A 27907-nucleotide genomic window follows, 5' to 3' on the forward strand; every position below is an offset into this window, starting at 1 on the left:
AAAATTAAACATTTGAATGATTTATTCAAATCACTTTGTTCAACAATCTGCTATAGGTATTCTAATAGCGTTCAAATACATTTAAATTACCGTAATTCTAAAAATAACAAACTAAAATAATCAATAATATACAAATATATACAAGGTCCGCGTCAGATTTGTATTTTATTTATTATGAGGAACAATAATAACACTGTACAATAAAGTACTTGAAACACCATAAAGGATGACTTGTCGCAAAGACAGATCGGGGGGGAAGGAGGGCCGCGGGTAAAAAGCATCACAAACAGGATAAGAGGTTTAAAAGCTACAAAGAATCACCCAAGAAGAATTAAAATTAAATAAAAACGTGTTTGTATAATAATAAATAATAAAATTAACGCTTTTTTCGCTATAGAAAAATAATTCACTATCGTGTCTTGAGACATCACATTCGCTATCTACAACAATAAACTGTAGTAATTATACTTAAATCACATTAAAATAATTATATTTTTTAAAATCTATGTTCTTTTTTTTCTCTCTTCATTTGTATTCGTCGGCTCCTTAGGATTTATTGTCGCCACCTGGAAAGAAAACGTTTTATTAGCGGTACTGACGTTTTGTACTATTTTGTATACTATATTATACTAGCTACTAGAATGATCGATTTTGTTTAAGTAGTACCGAATCACTCCACGAAGCAGAGCGCTGCGCGAGAGCGATCATATAATTCTATTGGCCAACATTCACGTCGTGTTATTGCAAAATTGAAGACTGTTTTGTGTTTATTTTCGTTTTATTCCACAGGGCAATTTAGACCTGATGACATTCACATTTATACAAGTTACCTGTTAGCAAACTTGTGATGATCTTTGTGTTTGATGTGATTTTTGTATAATCTAAATTAGCAAAACATTTTATGCATATTGAAAAACGCAATATGTTAGCTTGTAAGCTTGTAGGCCAAAACAATTGTGCCAGAGCGCGAGAAGAGACCCGCCAGAGAGATTCTAGACCCGTAACTTGCCAAACCAGCGATACGAATACAATTTTAAAACGGAAATGAGTTTAAAAGAACTAGAAGGAACCAATTTATAGCAAGCAAGGATTTCAACTGCAGATTAGTAAGAGCTGTTAGTGTGAGCTTAGTAACAATATGCCGGGTCTTAAAGAAACACAAATTGTTCCCTGGCGATAATGAAAGAATACTTGCTTTTTGCAACTGGTTACGTAATGCATATGAAGCAAATGATAATATTTTAAACTGTATAATTTGGAGCGATGAAGTTAATTTTTCAAACAAAGGTATGTGTAACCCTAAAAATGTACACTATTGGTCTGAAGAAAATATTTTCCTTACCGATCCCAGAAACAGAAATTAGTATAAACGTGTGGTGCGGCTTAATAGGAAGCCAAATAACAGGACCTGTGTTTTATGATGGCACTTTCATCATAAAGAGATATGTTGATCTCATTTATAATCTAGGAAATAAATACAGTAAATAAGTATTTCTTATAGTAGGGAAGCCCAAGCGGGGATTTTGCGCGTTACTCGAGCGCGTCAGATTAAGACATGGTAAGTTAAGTACATAAAGAAGAGTGTATATTTCAATATTCTGACGATTTGAGCGTGGCGTAAGGAAATGGGCAAGTCACAAAGTGGTAAAAAAACCCTAACCTTGAAATACTCAAGCGTGATTGATTTTTTTTTTATTTTAAAGGAAATCCTTTAAGAATTACGCAAAAAAATATTATCTGACGATTTTCGAGAATTGTATTTCCCACTTCCCGTCTATCTTTCCTTCTCACATTTTCTCTAGTTCTCACTCTCTCGCGCCATCCCCGCTCTATTGTCTGCTGCCATGATGCCATGTCAGCTGATCGCAATACTACCGGTTTGACGCTCCGATTTGTTTGTTGTATCAAAACGATTATGTTAATTCAATGCAATAAGTTTTATATGCCTTACAATAATGAGTGATGTAAGTGTGATATGTGTTTTTGTGGAGAAAAAACTTGGCGGTTAAATTACTGGTTTGGTTACCGACTTGTTTGTTATATAGATATCGCCATAGCACCTGACATTTTAGGAGATATAGATTTACATTCAGGTACGTTTTCCTTTTAATTTCTCTCAATTTATTCAAACATTATATACACATACTGTTTTACAATAGAGGGGTCATGCCTAAGTTGATTTAACAACTTGTATGCAGTACTGTCCTCAAAAAAGTTGGGAAAAAAACTAGTTTGTTATACACCTATTCTTAAAAGTCTACAATATATACAGATAGACAAGGTGTCCCGCACCACCGCACCCAAACTCCGCCAGAGCACACCAGACCCAACCCCAAGCCAAACAAGCCCATCCACCAAAGCCAATCACCAATTTGTGATTGTTGTAAAACTTTACATTAAAAAAAAAATAAAAAATTTGGCAACGTTGTATGGTCGTTAGGGGACACCTAATAAAAATGTCTTTAAACATGCAGAGTTACCGCTTCTATGTAAAACTAGCAACGTCCCTCCTATTTAAATAGAAATGTTGTATTTAATTACAATTTTCGGATTCTACCATGTATCACATGGTATATTTCTTTTTTTAATAATTGTTTTTTTTTTTATTTTGAAACAACCTGCAGCTCAAAGACATAAAAATAGAAGTACAACTTTAAGGATTTTTGACTTAAAATTAAATGTAGTACATTGTCAGAAAATTTGAGCATAACCATTTAGGAAAAAAAAGGGCAGTTATTTAATTAAAACCCAACACCCTGCAGCCCGGAAACAAATGGTACCACAAACCCCAGGACCACCCGACCCAGAATCAAATCCAGCACGCCGCGACAAAACCCGAATATAACGATACGGGACACCCCGTATAGCATACAAACCACTTATTAATAAGAAAAATATTTAAATAAATTTATGACTAGTAGACGAGGATGGCGACGATTGAACGGAGAGTCAGGGCTGGAGGTAGCTGTATAAGTTGTCAAAATAATTTGGATTTTCTAATAAGAAGATTCTTGTTGCCTTTTTAAACTTTTTCTTGTTATTGACAGAATTTTTTATAGCAATAGGAAGTCGATTGTATAATGTTGGTCCATAGTATGTTACAAATCTTTGGCATAAAGTGTTATTCATAAAAGGTACTGGAATTCGCTTTTGTAATCTTGATCTAGTTATATAAGTACTTTCAGAAACAGGAGTATTTATTTTTGTTGTAAAGTTTAAGGCACAGTGTATGTACAAATTTCGCATATTCAAAACGATGAAGAACAAGATATTTATTTTTAATATTTTTTTATCTATTTTATGAGTTATGAGTTATACAAATAATTACTTAATTGCTTCCAGTAATAAAAAAAAGATAATTTTTTGTTTCTAATTGTCAGATTAACAATGTTCCTCCATATAATTGTTAGATTATCGTTTAGGATGACCAGGACATCAAGTTGAACCGTGTGTATAAAAATATGGCGCGCTCGAGTATTTCAAGGCCGTATTTTCTTTTTTACATCTTCAAAAATCGTCAGGCATTTGAATATGACACTTTTTTGAGTTCACTTAACGTTTCCTCTGAATATCTGACACGCTCGAATAACTTTTTTTCTTTTCTTTTTTCTACCTGTTTTTACGACAACGTTCCGCTCACTACTCGTCAAATTAATATCTCTCGGTTATCAGAAGGACATAGCGCGTATATACGATGAATATTTCCATGTGACTGTTTTTTTTTACATTTTTGAAGATTTGTACATGCACACCTCCCCACTAAAATGGCAAATTTAACATAAACTTTTTTTCGTTTTAGGACCCAATCTTTTCAATCCAATAGATCCCCATTGCGCTTTAGTAACTACAAATTTAGCATCCAGGGCTCCCCTACTATTAAGTCATTGTGTTTAGTATGATAAATCTGTTGACTATTTTTGTCCATCAAATGTTTTAATTAACACGTAAACGAACAGTAAAATGTGACTACTCTACAATATATTCTAGTATATGACGCAGATTCAGATAGATACGGTAACTAATTATTACCTATTGTCAGCTATGAGATCAGAAATAAATCTCAAACTTCAACAATCCATACTAACGGTCAAATCCCTAATAATTGTAGTTCGTAAAACCTGCACCAGAGAGTGCGTCTTGAAATAACAAACAGGCTCTTCGCACGTCCAAAATATTCAGGGTTGTAAAGCGAAATTAAAAGAGTTGAAACTATCACTTGATAACTGTTCCTTCGATATTGCATTCTTTTATAACAACTGAATCCTGGCTACCTGTCACCTTTTAGGTGACAGGTAGCCAGGATTCTTAAAGGTAGTAGGATAGTAGGAATAGAAAAGGTAGTAGGATCTTTAAAGGTACTCAAATTTTTTTACTAAATTGAATATCTACATGTTCAAAAAAGGATGATGGTGGCGGTGTCTTTATAGACATCAAAAATAAATTCAATTCACTGGCTCTAAGAGATCTTCAGAGTAATGCAGAGGGTCTGTGGGCTCTCTAAACTATCAGCAAATTTAAACTTTATTTGTGTTGTGCTTATTTATACGTCATAACGAGGATGTTAACTGTAGATGTTTCTTGACGAAGCTAAGATCAAATCTACAAGGAGTAAAAAAAATGTACGTAAAAAATAAACGTCCCGTTAGGAAAACATTAGAGACATGGTCTAGTGTATTCGTGGATCGTTACGTTAGTTACATAGAGTTTAAGGTTATCGATATAAAATAGATAATTTATGATCCCATCTCCCAAGTGGTCCACAATGATAATGCGCTTTGAACATTGAACGACTAGAATCAGTAAACAACTTTGTTTGAGTTAAACATGTGCTCAGGGGCAAGAAGGGGAGTTTTATTTACAAAAATATTCACCAATTCTCTGCTGTCAAGTTTTTCAGCAATATATTAACACACATATAATAACGTTAATTTAACTTATTTGTGTTGGATTTTGGATTAAAAATAAAAATTAGAAACAGATATAACCTATTCTAAGAGCAACTTCAACAAAAAAATAAAAATGTAATTTATCTCAGTGAATCGCGAAATGTCATCTTGTCAAACGGCTTTGTTTTTACACTCGGCATTTGTGAAGGTATTGAGTATTTTTGTGAACTATTAGGATGGTAAAAAGGCAATTCAAGTCGATCTTTTCACAATACTGACGCTGTCATATCATCATACCAAAGGAGAACCGGCATTATAAACGTTGAATAGGGAATCGTAAAAGAGAAATAAACCCAAATAAAAACTTAAATGTGGAGTGTGGGAAATACAAGGATCTTTATATTTTTAAATTCCATTTTTTTTAAATACTTATCTATTAATAGGCTTTAATGAATAAAAAACGAGTTTTGTCCATGGTTTTATTAACAGGACTGATTTAATGTTATTATCTTGTTAAGGCAGAAAAATTGCATATTAAAATATTAAAAATTTGTTTGTTAAAACCTGAATTATTAAGAAATCTATAATTATTATAAAATTTTTATCAAAAAAAGCTTTTTATTGAATAGGTAAATACTCTAATAAAGTACGTTAAAAAAGTGCATAAAAAGTTCATAAATGGTAATATTGTTTATATTTAAAGTATTATCTAAATATTTATCATGTAAATCTCTTTTAACGACGTCAATAGTAAAGATTCCTTGTGTCGATAGCATCAACAATGCGATCAGCAGCGCAGCGTTGCGATGTTGCTGCCTTTTTCTCTAAAATTCGTTATCTACATTAATTTAACTTTAAATATTGACTTCTTTATAGAGTAACTTATCATATTTTCTTTAAAAAAAAATTTTCATATTTTATTAAAGGGGAACAGTAGTATTGTTTTGTGCCTGTCAACATAACTGACAAATTTTTATGATATTAAAAAGCGTTTTTTGGCCATTTCTACACAATCATTTGGCATCATTGCATCAAAGATGTTGCAAGCAAACAAACTACCGATAGCAATGCTAATTCTAGCCTTGCAATAATCTAAGATAATGCGTGCCTTGAGAAGGGATACAGATAGATATTAAGAAGTAATTTGTTCTGTCATTGTGTGGTTAAGTTTGCGCCTCAAACTGTAATCATACCGTTGGTCTACAGTTTGAGTGTCTTGACTATATAAGGTCACTAGTTCGTTAATATAATTTTTCTGTCTTGTAGCGGGGTTCTTTACGTACTTGCCGTATGTCCACCCTCTAACCTTTGACGTCACAGGGTATCCGTCAACCCCCCTCACTATTTCCTTGTACAGTTATAGGAGAAAAGTTGACAAAATGCCTCAGGCGCCACTCTAAGTAATTAAAGGAGCTTAGAGTCCCTTCTAGCCTCTCGGGTAAGCCTTTAGACAGAGGAGAAACCAGGTAGAGATTGAAAGTAGACTGTCCAGTTATAATGAGATCTTATTGCTCTTAATCTTTATTATTACAAATACTAATAAGTAAGTAACAGGTTTGATCGCTTAAAACTAAATGAACAAAAGTGTCCTTAAAATCTAACAATCCCCATTACCAATTTCTATGATTAAGCACAGGCAGTTATTTGGGAAAATGTACCGGAAAATTCGACACTATTAATTTAAGGGACGGGGTTATGATGTTGTGTACAAGCGGTTAGGGATGGCATTCGTGAAGCAAAGCCGGAAACTCAACACCAATCAAGCGAAGCAATCTCAATCAATCAGTCAACATTTACCTCTGCTCTGTTGCTATACGGATAGTAATTATGACATCACGGACTCGGTTATTACTTGTCTCTCACCCCTTTGAGAAGTCAAGTAATAATTAATAAACGCGGCTACTGCCTGCCCTACAAAACACGAAGAAAGATAGTGTCCAAGCAGTAATTTTCATCAATAAAATAATTACGGAACGGTACGGCCGCGGACATAGCAGAAAATAAAAAATCAACAATAAAAATTATCAATTAAATATAAAATAAATCCGCAGTGAGTGTTTCTCTGGTTGCAAACAAGAATGTAACTATTCGCGAACGGAACTAATGAAACGTTAGTTTAATCATCCGTTTACTACCTGCCCTACAAAAAACGAAGAAAAATAGTGTCCAGGCACCAGTTAATAATATTTGCGATTCTGGCTTGCCCTCCAAAACACGAAGAAAGATAGTGTCCAAACCACAGTTTTAAAAGTTCATAAAGCGGAACGGAATCAATATGAATATTCTAATAGTAAATCACAGAAAAAAACTCACAGCGGAAAAGTAAAATACCACTGTCTTCCAAGCATGTAAAAATGGCAACTAAAATACCGTAACGCGGATAATTTTACGATTATTTTAATAATATAACCCGCTTACTACCTGCCCTACAAAACACGAAGAAAGATAGTGTCCAGGCACCAGTTATCAGTCGCGGCTGTTGCTTGCCCCACAAAACACGAAGAAAGATGGGCCCAAACAACAGTTTCAAAATAAAATAAAACGGAACGGGACGGGACGGAACGATATCAATAGCAACCGATTCGATAAAAATCTTAATACGCGAGCTTGGAAGCGGCCGGTCAACTGTCAACAGGTGGCTCTTACCTAACCCAATTCACACTGTCAACGTCAAAACAAAGTTTTAATGTAAATATTGAAAATTTAACGGTATTGAAATATGGAAAAATTACTGGTACTTCGCTCGAAAGGTATGGTACGACCTTACTGCGACGAATGTGTCACCTTGGTGGACCTGGAACCTTTTTATACCCATCGCAGGAATTTGGATGCCGACGACTCACGATCATCCTCGGAATCAATCGTGGGATAAAAATGCAATTGGGAAACTTAATGAAAATAGAGTTTTTTCTCATAAAAACGGTACGGATTTATAGGCTATGACCTTATATGGTAAACAAACTTAGTTTTAGCTCTCAAAACTGGGTTTTTTTAGGTGAAAATAGCGGGACAAAAGCTGGTCACATGGGTACAAGAAAACCGGCTTTTCAGGAAAACCGCGGGAAACTGAATCATGATTTATATTATATTTTGCCACACCAGACCCCTTCATTTAACAGGGCTTCCCAAGGTAGGTAAACCTTGAAACTTGCAAAATAGAACATGTAAACAATGCAACAGCATAAAAGGAAAATTTCATGAAAATAACCCGAAAACTGGAAGCATAGTGATAAAAACCCTCTTAGTTTTAGGCTCAGTTTTGTGGTTCTTTATTCTCCTAAGAATAACCAGGACTGAAAACAATGAAGGCCAGATACTTAAAACATAGTCAACGGAGAACTAAGTATAACCTATAAGAAATCAAACCTTTCCAGAATACTAATCAGGCTAGAAACCTCTTTAAGTTGGTTTCTTTTTATGTATGTTTAGAATAATAAACCACTCATGACTCACAGGTAAAGCTTAAAATGTATCTTTTTGTTATGTAAATTATAAAATTAGAGGTTAAAATGTTAACGGAGCAAAATTATCTAAGTCGTCTTATAAAAGACTGCCTGGGATTACCCTTATTACTATAAAATAAAGACAAAATCTTGTAACTTCGTTACAGTCTAAAGATGTAAAGTTTCTATTGTGTTTTTTTGTCCTACTTTTAAGCTTCTTTAGTGCTGACGATGCTGTGTTAGGGGCAAAACACACGTAATATATATTGGAGACCGACACTTAGTCTTTAATTTAAATTCATATTGTTTGATCTATGGAAGAAAGACAGCTAATGTATTTTTACTTACTCTCTTCGTCACCGGTGGCCTTTTCGACCCCATTTTCAGCCTCATTATTATTCGAAGAGGTTTCGGGTGGCGGGTCCTCATTCAGACCCAGCGCGACCTCCAGATCGTGCAGGATGTCGGTTTCTTTGGGATCGATCAGGGCGAACCTGTTGTGGAGCGCCATCAGGTGGGCGAACGTTTGGTTTAAGTGCGAGTGCAGACCCAGCATCACCACCTCTTTGAAATGGGCGGCGTACAAGTGAGCCACCACGTGGAACAGCAGCCTCACTATTTTCCTGACTATCGATTCGAACGAGACGGGAAATTCGTTCGCTGGAAAAATTTTTAATTATTAGTTTTGGATAATAGATTAATAGGTAGATTTTTAAAACTAAAACTGTTTAGGTTATTAGAGCTACATAATGTAATAATAATAATGTCAGCATGCCTTATTTTGCTGTAACTGCACGCTGTACTGTTGAATTTCATAGTGCTATTATTTTGTTCTAAATTTATTGTAATAAATTTATGTTTATACTCCTTCCGAAAGAGTTCAAAATATTAAATGGTCTTATGGAGGCAATTGGGCAGTACAATATAGAGACTTGTTTTCATTTACATTTGGAAATAGACGCACTCCTTCTAAAAAAACTTTAACCGCCCAAAAATTCCTTTAGTTGCTAAAAGTAGTGTGAGACAGAGAAAATTAATGAATTTGCCAATTTCATATCACCATAAATTCTTTTGGAATTAATTTTTGTTAAGTTTAAAGTGTGTTTTTAAGAGTTTAAATTTTATTTTGGCATATCTGTTACAGTTCACAATTAAGAAAATTGCTTATTTTCTATTATTTAAGGAAGGTCATAATAGCGACTTCTTTCCGTCAGTCGCCAGAATAGCCTTAATAAGTAAATTATGTAACAAAATACCTAGTTGTAGTTTGCACGGTCTCTGGTAATTTACAATTATTTCTTTTGTTTAATTTTTGGGCCTCGAGAATAAATTATAGTCCTGAAATTTAATTGTTCTATTTTTCTATTTATTTTTATTTAATTAGGGGTTTTACGAGCTGTAGAGCGAAATTTAGATCTTTTTTAGCTTATTACAGATCATAATAAAATTTAGCATTGCATCTTTCAATTTCTAAAACTTCTTGTGTAAAGTTAAAATCTGACTTAACCACTAATTCTATTGAGTACTAATTGTACTAAAATAGCACTATTACAAGATTAGTGGTTCCTTGATGCAACATTTTGCATGTTTTGATATTTGACTGATCCATTTTTTTCCTTCGACATGAACTTCGGTCTCTTTTCATAATTACTTCCTTTTATTTATGATGCTGATAATAATGGTATTTTTGGAATAGATTTAGATATTAATGAGTGCTCTCTGTCGATTGATTTTAAATAGGTTGGTTCATTGCCATCTGTACTGGCATTTTCTTGTAAAAAATGGTTTTTTAATTATTAGTTTTGGACTATTTAGACAAACTTGGTTGTGGTTTCATAGGTGGTCATCCTGATTTGTGGAAGAATTAAGATGGATTGACCTGACGGTTTTTCTTTTGATATGTTTGTAAATTTCACCCTTTTGGGGATATAACCGGCTAGTGTGGTAAAAGTAGAAATGCATTTGGGCGTAATGCTGTTAAATTATTTTTACGGAATTTTACTGGCCTTTTTATGTTTTTGTACCCTCTGGTATAGAGGTAAGCATTATTGAATTATATTCTAATTGGAAGCATTGTTCTAAGGTTTATTGGAATGAATCTTAATGTCTTTGGAATTAGGTATTTCTGTTAAGGGAATATATAGATTTTAATGGATTGGCCTATGGCTCTATATTAAACAACTTGGTCTTTATGTGGGTGCAACTGTAACTGTACCTATTCCAGATGCTGTCAGAGTCGGGATTGGTTAGGTTTGAAGCCTGTTATTGCTACCTTAAGTTTAGAACATTTGGAGTTCGGAGATCCTGTTGCTGTAAAATAGCCTTAACATACGCCTATATTTTTGATATAATTTTGAAAATACCTTTTTAGTCAGAGCGATTTGATCCATTAGATTTAACAACTATTGTCTTTGATTTGTTTCACTGCTGTACAATTTTTTAATTTTTTTTGACATAATTTGACATTGACATGACAAAAAGTTTTGTGAACTCATCTTGTAAGGTAAGACCACCCGTGTGTTACTACAAAATTATTACTAATTTAAATATTGCATAATTCCTTTGGAGTCTGTACCTGTCTGCTGAACATAGGGTGCTATGGAACATTATTTACAATAGTATTTAATACTTATTAAGGGGAAAAAGTCAATAATTTTGAGTCGTTTTCCTTTGCTATCGACGTCACTGCTTCGGCTTTTTGAGACACACATAAAGAACAAATTAAACATAGGCTATATGCGTCTCAGAAATCTGTACAAATTTAAAAAATGTCTTAAAGAGTAAAACCAAATATTATCTCTGCAATAGCCTTATTCTTTCCTTACTCGACTACGGTAACATCGTATATTCTAATTCTATAACATCTGAGCTTTCTAGATCCATACAAAAATTGCAAAATAGCTGTGTAAGATTTTCTTATGGCGCTGCCTATCGGGAGCATATCACACCTTATTTAAACATAAATTCTATTTTAAATATGGAAAGGAGAAGAAAATTACACATATATGCCTTTATATATAAAATAATAAAGTCGGGTCAACCCCTTTATTTAAATTAAAAGTTATTTACTACTCTCTTGCATTTACACAATACTCGTAATGCTGGAAGTTTTAGAATACCTCAACATAGAACAAGTAACTTCCACAAGTCATTTTCGGTTGTCGGGAGTTACAATGTAGAATAACTTGCCAAATAATATTAAAGATTTGCCACTTAATAAATTTTACACCGAGGTTAAGCAAATTCTTCTCGACTCCCAACGAGATGCCTAGTAGTATGTTTAACATAAACTGCAAAATCAACTAAGACCAAAGATAAGCTGGATTGTTTAATCTTTCTTTTGTAGTTCTCTTTTGTCTATTCTTGTTGCCTTCCGTCGCATGCCAGCAAAATTGCTTTGCCATTTTAGTTTCTGCCCTTTTTAGTTTTAGTTCTGTTCTTTTTTAGGTTAACTAGGATTTTTTTTTGTGTTTATTTATAATCTTTTCAGTTTCAATATGATGGTTTGTAATGTCATTTTCTTGTTAAGGCAAGCAGTTCCTTTTACTAAACATTATCAAATTTTATTTTCTCATGTAATTATATTTATAACTATTTTTTTTTTTGGTAATAAACATTTTTTGACTTTTACTTTGGCTAACGGCATTATGTTAAATTCCCTTTATTTTCTTGCCTTTTAAGCCGGTCACTGTCTGCTGGACAAACTGACCTACTTAAATTCACATTCTGTTTTCTTTTTCAAACTACCTCAGAAACTATTGCAGTTAGTTTTTAGTATTACATTTGAACTACATATTTCAGACACCTTTATTATTTTTATTTACTTAAGTCTGGTGTTAAAGGTAACATTTAAAGATGAGTTACATGTCCATTCAACTACTAGAAATTTCTAAATGCAATAATATTTCTTGCTTTGACCATGTTCATTATTTTACTTAAGGTTGGGATTTGGCAATTGTCTTTATAATTTTTATATATGTCTATATACTTTTAAATGTTTATTCTTTTCCTCATGATTTAAAATTAATTAAAAGCTTAAGCTCATTAAAATAGTGGTAATTTGTGTTAAACCCGATGAACCCTAATTTAAATATATTAAAAAATGTAGTTTTAAATTATGATATTTATTGATATTATCCATTCAATTTAGTTGGCTGTCAAAGTAGTTAAAGTTTGCGCTGTCATGGTTACCAAACAAAAATTATACTTTTGACAGAAATCATGAAGCTTTCACATCAGTTTATATTCATGTTAATATTGTTCGAATTACTAAAACAGTTTATAATGTTTTCTTTTTTGCTTGTTACTTTCTTAAATTATTTCCTTAAAATATCAAGTATATCATAATTTTCTAACAAATTCTCTTCAAGATCTTTTGGATGATATCCCTCTCGATGTAATAAGAAACCTTGAATATTTTCAACGTGACGGTGCACCTGCCCATCGAAATTGACGTTGTACCAGGTTTCTGAACAATTTTAAAGCACTTCGTTGAATTGGTAATAACGGTCCTATAAATTGGCCCGAAAGATCGCCTGATATAACCCCCATGGATTTTTCCATATGGGGTTTTATTAAGGACCAGGTTTATCAAACTACGCCTCAAAAATGTAGAGGACCTAAGTTTAAAAATAAGAGAAACGTGCAATAAAATTTCTCCGCAAATGTTAAGCAATATTCAAAGAAAAATTGTAACCAATGTGCGAAAATGCTTACAAAATGATGGTGGTCATTTCGAACATTTAGATTAATAACAATTTATTTCATAATTATGTACATATTATTTGTTAGCCTTTACTTATTTTAAATAAGTTCTGGATTTATTCTTATTCATTATTATATTGTTTATTAAAAATAAATTTATTATAAAGTTAGTCAGATTATTATTGTAATATCCTTAACTCCACACCAATTATAGATATGTTAGGTTGTAAGCTCACTTATGGTTATTTTTTATTTTATTTATTTGTAATCTATGTCCCTCCTTGCACAACCGAGAGAGACTTTGAGACCTTGTGTGAGACAATTATGTCACTGGATCTGGTCCACACAAAACGCGTTATGATTGTTGGAGATTTTAATGTTCCGTCTTATCAGACAACCGAAGCTAGCAGTGTCAAGTGCAAGCTTTTGACCAACCTATGCGAGATCCTTGGTCTTAAGCAGTTTAACAATATTCCAAATGTTAATAATAGGCTTCTTGACTTGGTTTTTTCAAATTTCGACGTCAGTGTCATCAAAAGTATATCACCGCTTATTGACGAAGATTTGCATCATCCTGCTTTGACAATTTCTTTTAAATTGGCTTCCCCTCATAAATATAATCCTTCTATAAGTTCAAATAATCTACAGCAGTTTAACTTCAGAAAAGCAGACTTTCCACTCATGTATAATTTGTTGCTTGATGCAGACTGGTTGTCCGTCTTGCAGTCTTCTGACGTTGACAGCGCTTGCAAGGAACTTTACAAAAGACTTGATTCAGTTTTTGCTGCTTCAGCACCTTTAAAACAACGAAGACGACCGCGATTTCCAGTATGGTTTTCAAAACAAATTATTTCTAATATCTTTAAGAAGGAAAAAGCATATCGTGATTATAGATTCTCTCCAACTGAATTTAATCTTTCCAGATACAACAGGCTTCGTCAGACAGTAAAATCTCAAGCCAGTGAGGCCTATAACTCATTTGTAACTCAAGTCGAGGAGAACATTGTCACTGATCCCTCATCGTTATGGTCTTTTGTTAGAGCTAAGAAAGGTCACTCTTCACTTCCGTCTATCATGTGCGATGCCAATGGTAATTCTTTTCAAGGAACAGAAAATATTGTGCCAGCTTTTGCCAAACATTTTCAGAATGCCTATAAAGATCCAATCAACCTCGCAGAAACCTATCCTCCTTCTAATTTCTCAGACCTCATTGACATTCTTCCATCAATTACCACTAAGGAAATTATTGCTGCTAGTCGGAGGCTAAAAAACAAGGTGACAGCCGGTCCGGATGGTGTTCCAAGTTTTGTGGCTAAAGACTGCATGTTTGTCCTTTGTCAGCCTTTATGTCATATTTTTAACCTTATTTTGAAAACTGGCAAATTTCCAGGCGCCTGGAAATGTGCTAAAGTAATACCAATTCAAAAAAAGGCGATATAAACAGAATCGACAACTACCGACCTATCTCCATACTTTGCAATTTTTCCAAAACTTTTGAAACTATTGTTTATAACAGAATTCTTCCCCAAGTTCAATCACTACTCTCTATAGATCAGCACGGTTTTATTCCTAAAAGATCGTGCATCACTAACCTCTGTAATGTGACTCATTTTATTTCTTCAGCCCTCGATAGAAAAAGTCAGGTTGATGTGGTGTATACTGATTTCAGTAAGGATTTCGATCAGATAAATCATAGCATTCTGCTGGAAAAATTGAACAAGCAATTCAACTTCTCAGAAAGGCTAATTTCGTTGCTTTCGTCATACCTTATTGACCGTCTACAGTTTGTTGAGGTGGAAGGTTGCAGATCTAATACCTTTGTTTCAACTTCTGGAGTCCCACAGGGATCCAATCTCGGCCCACTTCTTTTTATCTTTTATATTAATGATCTTATAGAATTGATTTCCTGCCTTAGACTAGCTTATGCTGATGATCTGAAAATATTCTGGTGTATCAATAGTATCTTGGACTGCTTGTTCTTACAGAGTAACTTGGACCTAATTAGGGGGTGGTGCAGTCGAAATCAGTTATGTCTTAACATCTCGAAATGCTGTGTGATCTCCTTTCACCGAACCAAGGATCCTGTTTTGTTTAATTACAATATAGACAATCAAATCCTCTGTAGAAGTACTTCTATTAAAGATCTAGGGGTTGTATTCGACGATAGGCTCACATTTGTGCCACATATTGAACAGACAGTGACCTCCTCGTTGAAACTTCTGGGTTTTGTCATTCGAAATAGCCGACTCTTTAACAACTCAAACTCAATAAAACTATTGTACTTTTCCTTTGTTAGATCAAGACTGGAATACGGTTCCTTGGTGTGGTGTCCTTTCTATGAATGCCATGTTGGCTACATCGAGAGTGTTCAGAGAAGGGTTTTAAAGTTTCTTATGTTTCGTGAGGATGGAATATATCCTGTTAGGGGACATGATCATGATCTGATGTTAGGTAGATTTCATCTGCAATCTCTGGCCATGAGGAGAACAATTCATTTTGTAACATTCTTATGGAAGTTGGTCAATAATCAAATAAATTCTCCTCCTCTCTTGAACGATATTCTATTTCATGTACCACGATTTGCTTCTAGAGCAAATATCACTTTTGCTTTAGATCGCGCCAGAACTAACAATAAGTTTCAGGATCCCGTATATCAAATGTGCAGAATTTTTAATTCAGTATCATCAACCTGTGACATATTTGTATGCTCCATAAAGGATCTAGTTTTGTCTCTGACAAACCAACAGTTACCATAATTCCTTTTCTCTTCCATTTTTCCCTTGTCCCATGAATCCCTTTCTTTGTTCATTCTAATGTTAATTTACATCTCCTTTAATTTTGATATAAACATGATGTTACTATAGTAATTTAAGTTTTCCTTATTTTTCTTTCTTTTTGTTATTTAATTTATAGTAATTTAATACTTGTTTACACTTTCAAAACATCAATTGTAAAATTTCCTGTAACTGGGCTTTGCCTGTTGGAAATAAACTGCTAAATAAATAAATAAATAAATAAATAAATATTTATTTTTTTTAATACCTTCTCTTGTTCTTGATGTTTAACATTTAGTAGCAATAATTTATTCAAGAGATGATTATTGAATAAACAAATTGATGACAGCTAAACAAATAGTACACTCTTTAAAGGTTATTTAAGAAACCAAGTTATTTTGTGTCTTAAATGGAATTATTATCGCTATTACCACTTTTATATTATTTTAGCGTTTGTAAATATTTTTAAAAAACAACCAAAAAGGTAAACTTTTTACTGTATTAACAAATAATTAATTTACAATTAAAAAAAATCAGGCCCGCATTCAAAAAAAAAAGAAGTGGATAGCCGTTGCCAAGATATTAAACGTCATAAAAAGAATTGAAGGTGAAGTTTGAAACTTTGTAATTAAAAGTAAGTTTCTAAAATCAATATTTTTGGAAATAACAATTAAAATAAAATTTGGCGTTTTTTATAAATCGCCCTGCAATTCACGAACTAATAAACATTTTGCAACGCTGTAAAAGGATTTAGAATAAGCATCAAAATTGGCAACTTTTTTCTAATTTATCCGCCCTCGTATCTCCTATAGTTTCGGAAATAGCAATAGTCACACGTGGCAAATAAGACACCCTGTATATGTTAAGTGGAAAATAGAATAAAAATATAATCTCCTATAAATATATAGATATAAATATCCGCCAAAAGAAATTTCCCAATACTTTTTACTTTTTATACAGTTTTCTCATTTTAACTATTTGATTCGAAAATACTAAAATTCTGCATATTTTATACTTTTTACGCAAATTGGTCTTTAAAACTTTTTGAAGCCTAATAAAAGGGAAATTCAATCCCAAAAGCAGCATTTTTTAAAATTCCCTAAAATGTTCATATTATTTTGAATTAAAAAATAAAATAACCAAATCTTACCATATTTGGTAGGAAATATAGTCTCGTCGCTAATGGTTTTCTGTATGAAGGTCATCACATAATCAATGTATTGGGGGGCGGCCACTTTGGTTTTCTTCCCTTTCTCATCGAACCACAGGTAAGTCCTGAAATATTTAATTAAAGTACATATTAAGCAGAAAAAAATATTTCTTAAAAATAGATCTTTATCAAATAGTTTACCTTTGTCCGGGACCAGTCATATCAGGACAAGTGCTTGTGGTGCAAAATTCACTAATTGTTCCGTAGACCAGATTCACATGATCAAATAGGGCCATAGCTTAAAGAAAATAAGTTTATATTACATGTCTAGTAAGCAGCTCTAATATACTTACTATGTGAGGCCAGCCATTCATTATAGTCTAGTCCAGCAGGTAAGTCAACTAAAATTCTCATATCCATCTCCGGCAATTTTCTTTCTAAAACGGTGGCTTCGAGATAAAGTTTGGAATCTGCCGTGGAGGATGTGTCTTGTCCTTCTTTCTCTCTTCTTCTTGTTTTTCTATTAAATAGAACAACAGACCTTAAAATTATTTAGTTATTTATTCAAGAAACTTATCGGGCAATAAATATATTGTTATAAGCTATCTGTTTGCATAGTATTTATTAAGATTATTTTAGATGAATAATGTTTCGGTTAAAAAACTTTTTTTATATATGACCTTTAAAAAAACCAAAATGTTGCTGGTAACGTTCTCTATGACATAATTTTTAAAAAAGGCTAATTTTAAGATTTTGCCATATAAAAAAAACTTGTCCAAATTTTATTAAAAACAAAGAATAAATCCTGGATTTATCGTCAAAATTAAAAAAAAAATGGAAGTCTTTGACTTTCGGACTAGGAAAATTTAACTAAACCTCATTCTTTTATTTTAAAAGGGATCTGCTGTTAAAATGTTTACCATTATTTATAGGATACCCTGTATATTAGGAAAAAATATAATTAGTATATTGAGATAACTAAAATTATACAAAACATTAAAACACCCAAATAATTCACATCACATTCACATTTGTACAAACAAATAAAACATGATAAAATAATAAATTATAACTGCAGTTTTCTTGATTGTAATTTAAATCAAGACTAATCAAGTCTAATTATCACATCCTCTTGGACGGTATATTATAATAAAACCTTATTATAGTGAGATGCTTAATATATAGAAGTACAGTATTGAAGAACAACCTGAAGTATGTGGAGTCTAACATCAAAAATTGGTGGCGGTGACATATTTTTGAGGAATTATGTCAAAATTTATGTTTATCTTTTTTAAGAGTTTTAAGATGTTTTATTTTTTTATTTTTACCATTATTTATATTTTATTATTTATCACTACAAAAAATCTAAATGAGAGTGGGACAGTAAAGCACAAATTTGTAAATCTTTGGCTCTTATAACTTTAAACAATTATGTACGAGACCAAATTTGAATCTGAATAAAATATCTCGTATTGGAGTGGCAATATTGAGCTATTGGACACATCTTTTCTGATATTCATACAATAGATATCTTATAGGGATGATTATCTAATATGAATGCTGGAGCAGGCGGATGTTGAAAAAACTTTTAATAAGCTGGCAGGTATATTGGATGCTAACTTCAACCAAATATTTCCAATTAAAAAAATCAATTCAAAAAAATCAAAGAATAGATCTTGCACAACATGAAGTATTAAGATTTCCTCAAAAAGGAAGCATCATTCACTTCATCAAATGACTTCTGGACACAACAGCGAAGAATACTATTGTAGTGTTTATTAATTAGATGCGAAAAGCTATGTAGTCTTTAATTTAAAAAAATCGGAAGCAAAAAGTCTTAAAAAAAAGTAACTAAATAATTATAAAAAAATAATTGTAGAATGTTTAAATACTAAATCTATTTCTTCAATGTCTGCCCAGACACTAATTTTAACAAAAAAATTGACATAAGCTAGATAAAGAGAGATTCAATAAGATCAAATTTTTTTCTCTACCTTCATATTTCTTTAAATCCAGTTAAAGTTAAAAACCTAATTAAATAACTAAAAAATAAAAAAAATCCTACTCCAGTGGCAATAATGCAGTTTTTAATTGCAAGACAAATACCACCACCACCACCACCACCTTCAGATTCAACCATATTTAAATTCAATATCAATCATTTAACCATAGAAATCTCAGGTGACTTGTAGGAAACACTTCTTACAATATATCCCAGCAACCTCCATAACCACTTAACTTATCCTGAGGCATTAAGATTTTCAGACTCAAAATTCTCATCTGCATATCCAGATTATTTATAAGTATGTCACATCAGAGAGCAGGATAATTCCATATCAATAAGGATTAACCAGGACATTCCAATGTATTCTCCCAACTCAGTATATGCTAGGTCAAACATAACCTTCTGATGATATTGTTTTCAGTTAAGTTCAGAATGAGAAGTATTTTACCAAGTATTTAATACTTTTTTTATATTTAGATGTAAGTATGGTTTGTCAATGAAAATTTGCAAAAAAGTATGCACATAAGAAGCAATTTTGACAGTGTCACCTAACAAGTAAATAAGAGTCATCTGATCACTTTAAATTTGTCTTAAAAACACACAAATTTCCAAAGCAATTGTTGGAACTTTTGTAAAACTTAAAATTTCACCTTTAATTCAACCTATTCGAAAAAAATAAGACTCTCTTATCTTTCTTAAGAATAGGCTAGAAAGGGCCCAAATATATAAACCATTTTATGAATGTATTGCTTAATAATGTAAAATCTCCATACCATAATCCTCAGACTCCATAAACCCTTATCAACAAAACAAACTTCTCAGCAATAATAAAATAAGTAGATGCTATTTAATACCCAGGTTTGCCAAGTACCTGAATCAAAAATCAAATATAAAATGTGCTTATTTTAATAAAAGTGTGGAGCCTATTTCCAGAAACATCCAGTCAAAATATTGCTTATTTTAAAGCATAATACCCTTCATTCAGTACAAGAGTGTGATTTTTAAATTTGTCCTTATTTAGTACAAACCTGCAAAAGCAAGTAGTCAAAGACCCCTCGTCCATGACCAGCACCTTGGCAGCATTGTCCAGCTTTGACTTGCCATAAATTGCTCGTGTAAGCCACATATTTTCAATAAGTTACCGACAACACTGACACTCACTCACCTAGCAAAAGGTCGCGCCTCTGTGTAAATATATTGACTGATTGAAGTTAATTAAAGGCCAAACAGAAACCTCATAAAATTAGATGGGATTGTGCCTATATTGGATTTACTGGGGCATGCAGGGGTTGAGTTAATGAGAAGTTCATGTTGTCCTTTAGGTTGTAGTAATAAAGGTGTTAGAGGGTGATTTAGTTTTTTTATTTAAGTTGGGAAGGAAGATTTCATATAGCAAGAAAAGTTTATTTATATACAAAGTCTATGTATCCAAGTCAATTGCAAAATGTGTGTTCAATTCCTCATATTAGGGAATAATTGCATATAAAGTATTGAAATTATATAACAACCAAGAAAATTGCCAAATAAGGTCTTATTAAAAATTAAAAGCTTATTATACAGGTTCCCCCACTATTTTATTTCTGTGAGGCAACTTAACTCATATGATGAGTTTCCAGATCAGTGGATTGGGAGAAGAGATCCAATGAAATGGCTGGTGAGCTCACCTGATCTAACACCCCTTGACTTTTTTCTCTGGGGTTACTTACAAAAACTATTCTTGATATTTTTAATATTCATGCACCCCTGAGAATAGGTCAATCAAATACCAAAAAATATAGTCCTTGGATGACTGACATTGTCAAACTAATGATTAAACTTCGAAACCAGGCACTAAATATAGATATGATAGAGACGTACTAAACAAGCTAAGCATTGGAATTATTATAAGCAATTAAGAAATCTAACTACTAACTCAATAAGATTTGACAAAAAGATTTATTTAAATAGGAAGTTTCAAAATAGTAATGCTAAAGAACAACGGAGTGAGTTAAAAAAATGAAATATGCTAGGTTCCAAAACTAATCAAATACCTGATAACTTTAAAAAACCAAACAAACTTAATGATTACTTTACTCAACTCTCTAAGAATGCTTCAATACCAAAACAAGAAATAATTCAGTTTTATCTTAATAATAAATTAACTTATGATCAATTTTCGTTTAACAATATTACAGAAGAGCAGGTTTCTAATATAATACTAAAAATTAAATCAAAAGCTTTTGGAATAGATGATCTGAATATAACATTAATTTTACTTTGCTGTCCTTTTATTATTCCATTCTTGACCCATATCATGAACTGCTGTTTGAGCAAATCATATTTTCCCAAGACTTGGAAGCTTGCAAATGTGCTTCCTTTACCCAAGGTAGCTAATCTGACTGAATTTAGCCATTTTCAATCCATTTCAATTTGGCCTGTGCTCTCAACAGTATTAGAAAAAATAATGAAATATCAAATCAATTTATTTTTAAACAGAAATAGAATTCTTCCAGAGAAACCATCTGGTTTTAGATTGGGATTAAGCAGCAATACTGCTCTTTGTGACATAATAGATGATATAGTCAGTGCTCATGATTAAAACCAAGCAACTGCTTTGGTTCTATTAGATTATACTAAAGCGTTCGATATGATAAATCACAAGCTTCTACTCGCGATTTTAAAATATGATGGTTTTGAGGAAACCGCTTATAATCTTGTTTCTTCATATTTAACTGATAGGTTTCAAAGGGTAGTTGTAGAGGATATATTTTCTGATTTAGAGCGGTTAACAGTAGGCGTTCCTCAGGGTTCAATATTGGGACCTTTTGTTTTATAGTATCTTTAGCTCAAATATCGTAAAATCCCTGCAATACTGTCAGTATTATCTATACGCTGATGACACGCAAATATACAAGTCTTTTCCCATTAGTAATTCTATTAATTCAAATGCTGATATCAACTATGATTTAAACAAATTATTAACTGTGTCAAATGATCATTTACTTAAAATAAATCCCAGCAAAAGCGTGGCTATATTATTTTGTCCTGCAAATTATCGCACGATTCTCATGGATAGACTGAGCAATAAATTAGGGGATCATTATATATCTTTTAAGGATTCTGCGAGGAACCTAGGGTTCAATCAATCAATCAATGCTTTATTGTGAAGAAATTGTTACAATTTGTAGACAAAGCTGTAAAACAAAAAAGACACAAAAATACAAACAAAACACAATTAAAGAAAAGAAAAACAAAACAAAATTTTAAAAAAATAAATAAATAAATAGAATAGAATATCTACAATATATACAGATTAATACAATTTAAAAATTGTAAGTAGTCAAAAATATTATTATAAAATATACAATTTAATGTATAAAATGTCAAAAAAAAATCATTAAAAAATCTCTCTATGTTAAAAAAAAATGTAAAAAATGTTTAAAAAAGTAAAAAATTATAAAAAATCCTAAAATGGCTACATAAAGCAGTATACCTAAACATGTACAGATAGTAAAAATACATAATCAGCCAGTGTGACATTTCAAATCAATGATTACAAAAAAAAATCGTTAACTGTGTAAAAAGCTCTCTCCAGTAAGAATGCTTTTAATGCTTTACGAAATGCAAAAAAGATGTTATGGATTTAATTTCCAATGGCAGATGATTGTGCATTTTTTTTTGCATTATATAATATGGAACTTTTGACCAACTCTGAATGTGGGGTAGGCAGGTATAGATCATGTTCCATGTTTCTAAGTGGATAACTATGGGAAGGCCTATCAGATGCTGAACCGTGTTTGCATATTAGACAAACGGACTCAAATATGAATAAAGATGGAAGAATTAATATTTGAAATTTTTTGAAGAAATGCTGGCAATCACTTCTGTATTTAAGTCTCAGTGTATAACGTAAAGCTCTCTTTTGTAGTCTAAAAATATGGTCAAATTGAGTTGCACTACATGTACTCCAGAATGGAAGGGCGTATTGAAGGTGCGATTCAAAAAGGGCAAAATAAACTGTTCTAGAAGTAGACAGGCTAAGCTCCTTAGAAACTGATCTTAGCGCAAAACAAGCGGAACTAAATTTTCTTGATAAAGAGTCAATATGTGTGTCCCATTTTAACGAGTTGCCAACAGTTAGCCCTAAAAAATTTACAGAATCAACTTCGTCAATTGTTGCATTACCAAGTACAAAAGATTGCAAGATATTTTTATAGGACAACATTTTAGTTTTGGAAATGTTGAGACAAAGGAGATTAGAGTCGCTCCATGATTTGATAGTAGTTAAATCACTTGATACGGTTCTATGAAGTGTAGAAATATCCGGATTACTCCAGGTAAAACTAGTATCATCAGCAAATAGACAGACTTTACCGTTAATTTTTAGATTAGCAATGTCATTGATGAAGATAAGAAACAAAATAGGGCCAAGTACGGAACCTTGAGGCACTCCACTTTGTATTGGCTTGCAAGAAGACATAGTCGAATCAATTCTCACAGCTTAACTTCTGTTATTGAGATATGACTTAAACCATTCAAAAGGTGCTCCTCTGAACCCGTAATATTGCAACTTTTTTAATAAGATGTCATGATTAACACAATCAAAGGCTTTAGAAAAATCACAGAAAATTGTTTCTGTAGGGTGTTGGTTGTTTAAGCTAGAGTATACATTATTAAAAAGAGAAAACATAGCATCATTTGTGCATTTGTTATTTAAAAATCCAAATTGATGGGAAGTAAGTATTTTATATTTTAGCAAAAATGAAGTCTTTTTTTAACCAATCTTTCAATAATTCTTGAAAATGTGGGAAGAAGAGCGATAGGGCGACAGTTGGAAGACTGATCTTTGCCTCCTCCTTTATGTAGTGGAATTATTATCGCCATCTTAAGGCAGTAAGGAAAAACACCTTTTTGAAAAGACTGATTAATTAGAGTACTAAGATGACATAATGTACATTTGGGCAGATTTGAAAACATTTTGAGAGTAAGTCCATCAATTCCAGAAGAGCCTTTGTTTTTGATTTCCCTAATCGAACTGCAAAGCTCTGGTAACACTATGGGTGTAAAGAAAAAACTGTGGAAATTCTCACTTGCAATGGGAAGATATGAAAGTGGATCATGGGAAGGAGTTATGGTACTCATTAAATTATTTGCCACATTTACAAAATAATCATTAAGGTTCTCAGATGAAGTGGAGATAGTATTCGACAAAGAAGGCTTACTCCTCAAAGCATTAACAATCGACCATGTTTCCTTAGCCACATTTTTAGATTTAGCCAGTCTCCCATTATAGTAAATATCATTGGCGGCTTTTAAAGTTCTCTGATAAATCTTTTTGTAAAGTCTTATGTATTCATGAAAAAAAGCGTTGTCTGAAAATTTCTTAAGATGAGATAATAAGTGCATGTTCTTAGCAGATGTACGCAAGCCTTGGGTAGACCAGGGGTTATGTTGCTTCTTTTTAAGAGGTCTCAAAGGAAAGGATTTGTGAGATAGACTAGATAGCGTTTTTACAAATCTAGAGAATTCTGAATCAACGTCGTCAGAGAGAATATTCCAGTCAGTTGATTGACAAAGGTGCCTAAAATGTAAAAAAAAATTTCCGAGAAAACATGGCCTAATTTGCGTGGAAAATTTTTACTTTTAGATTTAATTATGGAAAACTTTGTTAACACTGCTTCAAGGTCTGAGAAACCTGAGATTAAGACAGTACAATCGACGAAATCTGGCTCAAAGGAAGATACGACATAATCAATTGTGTTTCATCTTAGATAACCGACTTAAGTAAATTTAAGGAACATATGAGTCTCTGCTTAAAAAAAGCATTTTCAAAACTAAAATTAATTTATGCACACCGTCGTTCACTGACTTCTAAGACTAAAGCCTTATTATGTGAATCACTTATACTATCAAATTTTAATTTTGTGGATTTACTCTATGGTCCTTTTTTGGATGTCGTTGATATAAACTGTACTGAAAAAATGCAAATATCTTGCTTATGTCTTATATATGGAATACGATGAAGCTAACCTGTCTCTTATAAGTTAAAATAATTGGGGTGGCTGAGCATGGTTAAAAGACGCCTTTTGCACTCTTTGTGTTTATTTTATAAAATTTAAAAGTCTTACCTTACTTGTATAATAATTTGGGTATTATTATTCGGTTATTATATTATTCGATAAAATTTGAGACAGATGTTCATAATTTAAATATTCAATGTCAATACATTTTAACAGTGCCAAATCATAAAAAACAACTTTTTAAGAAGTCGTATTCATATTTGATAGCATCAACCATAAACAAATTTAAAATACATGATTTTTCTGGATCTCCAGGGTGTTTTAAAAACTATATGAAACAAAACCTTCTCTCTGGTCCTTGAGAAGTAGTTTAGACTTATGATTATTATTTTCTTTATAATTTTTTTTTTAGTCCTTATTATGTATTAATTTATAGTATCTAGTGTTATAAATTTTATAGTGCTAATTTCTGTAAAGTATTATTAAATATTCTATAGCCTTTTCTTGTCCCAATATTTGAACAGCAGTGCCAATTTATATACCATTATTTATAGAATCTTGTCATGGAAGCTGAAATTGCCAACAAAACAAAAACAAAATTCCATGGAATTTTGTTTTTGTTTTTTTTTGTATACAGTGTATTATTATTATTATTGTATTATTATTATATATTATTATTATTATAAAATGTGCTTTTCTCACTTTTTTAATTTCAGAGATATTTGCATTGCAAAGTTTTCAATTTGACAGTCTGTATTAGAGGATATTAAGTGGAATATAAAATGATTGTTGTAGTACTGTCATTAAATTCTTCGAGAGACAAACTAGTTCTTTGAAAAAGAGAAAAGGGATTTTTACATTACACATTGTAATTTTATTATGCTTCCAACAAACTTATTGATAATAAAAAAATAGCATAGTGATAACAAGTTATTTTTCTCATTTTTATTTCATTTTTTCTACAGCTCTGGACAATCTGTAATACAATAAATATAAGCCTGTCTCTGATCAACGATATCATTACTGGATATGGACTGCAGATGCAGCAAACCATAAAAACCTATCCTGCACTCTCTAGTCTAACCTTAGGACAATTGAAAAGTAAGACCAAAACAACTAATCCATTCTGAAGAATTGATCCAGCAAGAGAAGTATACTAATAAGGAATATAGAAAAGAAACTAAGTTAATCACAGCTAAGATGTTTCAAGCAGGCCCAAGCTAAGGTTATACTTTAAAAAAGATTAAAATTCTCCATAACAAATGTATTTTTCATTCATACTGCCCATGGAAGATAAGAATGTCAAAAGTCAAATTCAAATTGGGCATTAATATAGCATATAGACACAAAAGGTGTTATTCACATGAATACATATTGATGGTCCCTTATGCATATGCATAAGGAACCATCAAGAATTTAAAAGAAAAAGAACAATAAAAAAATCAAACAAAAATCAATAAAAATATATATACAGACAACTTATGCCTACTAACACAACCCAGATGTAAAGTATTGAAAAGAGAAAATCTCAAGAGAATATCAACTTGGTGTATTGATTTTTAAAAGAATAATGATCAAAGCCAGTCACTAGCAAGTAATTTTCATTGAGAATGCAGTAGACCTACAATAATGACTCAGTTAAATAAACAAGTTTAGCTGAATTTTACAAACGTTATAACTGCATTTAGATATTGAGACTCTGTTTTATTCCTTGAGGACTTTTTTAAGAACTGTAGCTTGATTATAATAATAACTTCATATTTTAAAAATAATAAGTTGTTTACAAAGTGTCAGTATGGTTCTAGGGCAGGGAAGGTATAATTTAATATATATAATAAGCTATAATTTCAGGTGAGATTAAAATGTAAAAATGTCTTTATTTATCTATAATTTTTTTTTGTAAAAAATTCACTACCATCAGAATATTACTTTCACTAAAATTACAGACATTTTAAGCCTTTGCCCATAATGGTAGTTGTAATTTTTAGAAAAGTTCCTAAATTAGAACTTTCAGTTTTTTTTAATTGTAATATTTTTATTTACACCCTGTAGCTGTAGGCTGGTCTTGACTATTGTTAAGTTTTTTAATGTGATTACTGTGTTTTTAAATTAAAACATATTTAAATTTAAACATATAAATATATAATTTATATTCTTGTTAAACTATCTGAAGTTAGAAATGGTAAATAAACTCTCAGTTTTATTAATAAGTCTGACCTCGTAAAAAATGTTTTTTCTGGGCTGTATAATGTCCTTGTGTTAACAGAATAACAGAATGTAGATATATGTTGATTAGCAATACTGCAACTAAAATAAATAAATAATAGTCCTGTAAAATGCTTTAGGTTATCTTTTAATAAAACATTGGTGTATGAAGGTATTTATTGGATTTCTTCAACCACATGCAAACTAATCAATAATGATTTTTGAAAGGGTCCAAAAGTATGTTTATCTACATGTCCTTATTCCAATATCAAATAAAACCAAAGTGATAAGGCCTAGTTGTGACACATCGCCCCACAAAGGACATAATATAATATTTTAAAAGTTGATAAAGGACGCTTGAAAGAAATAAATTAGTTTGAACTTACCCTATAAACCAATCCATGGTGTCGCGTAGATAATCTGGTAAACGGTCCATTGGGAAACGGTTAAGTAATCAAATAAAAAAGAAAATGGTCTTGTGAAACAAAATATTATTTTTGTTAAAAACTGTTGTGGAACAGCTGATCGAAACCCCCACCACAACGGATTTAGATCGGTGTAAAATTACTCGTGACAGGCATCGTTTGGGTTTAGAGGACACTCACAAATATATAAGAAGACCGTTTTAATAAATCTTCTAAACTGGACCTCTCCCCTTCTCAAAAGTGAGAAAATGTATGAGATATTTCACCTCAAAACACACAGTCATTCAGACATTTTATTTTACAATCAATTAAGTGT

The 27907-nt window shown here is 31.9% G+C and overlaps 1 protein-coding gene across 3 annotated transcripts; it reads right to left on the reverse strand.

The window, feature by feature from the left end:
* LOC126733513 (MOB kinase activator-like 2) lies at nucleotides 1-27907 on the reverse strand. 3 transcript variants are annotated; one of them, XM_050436836.1, is made up of 6 exons: nucleotides 27553-27907; nucleotides 17311-17498; nucleotides 17159-17255; nucleotides 16958-17082; nucleotides 8678-8989; nucleotides 1-566 (listed from the first exon to the last, which is right to left on the reverse strand). In XM_050436836.1, the coding sequence occupies exons 1-6, from the start codon at nucleotides 27600-27602 to the stop codon at nucleotides 547-549; spliced, it is 792 nt and encodes a 263-aa protein (XP_050292793.1). In that variant the 5' UTR covers nucleotides 27603-27907; the 3' UTR covers nucleotides 1-546. The 3 variants fall into 3 exon arrangements, with proteins under 3 accessions (XP_050292793.1, XP_050292795.1, XP_050292792.1); XM_050436838.1 differs by having other exon boundaries at nucleotides 17311-17477; nucleotides 27553-27905; XM_050436835.1 differs by lacking the exon at nucleotides 27553-27907 and adding an exon at nucleotides 19991-20115 and having other exon boundaries at nucleotides 17311-17477.

Source organism: Anthonomus grandis, chromosome 2 (genome assembly GCF_022605725.1).
Source record: "Anthonomus grandis grandis chromosome 2, icAntGran1.3, whole genome shotgun sequence".
Classification (NCBI taxonomy): Eukaryota; Metazoa; Arthropoda; class Insecta; order Coleoptera; family Curculionidae; genus Anthonomus; species Anthonomus grandis.

Bases quoted from the DNA above. Each gene is read 5' to 3' on its own strand.
- LOC126733513 (XM_050436835.1), bottom strand. From the start codon at position 20,088: ATGTGGCTTACACGAGCAATTTATGGCAAGTCAAAGCTGGACAATGCT. The intron at 8,990-16,957 runs GTAAGATTTGGT...AAATTTTTCCAG, and splicing joins TATATTTCCTACCAAATATG to CGAACGAATTTCCCGTCTCG. The intron at 567-8,677 runs GTAAGTAAAAAT...TTTTCTTTCCAG, and splicing joins GGCCACCGGTGACGAAGAGA to GTGGCGACAATAAATCCTAA.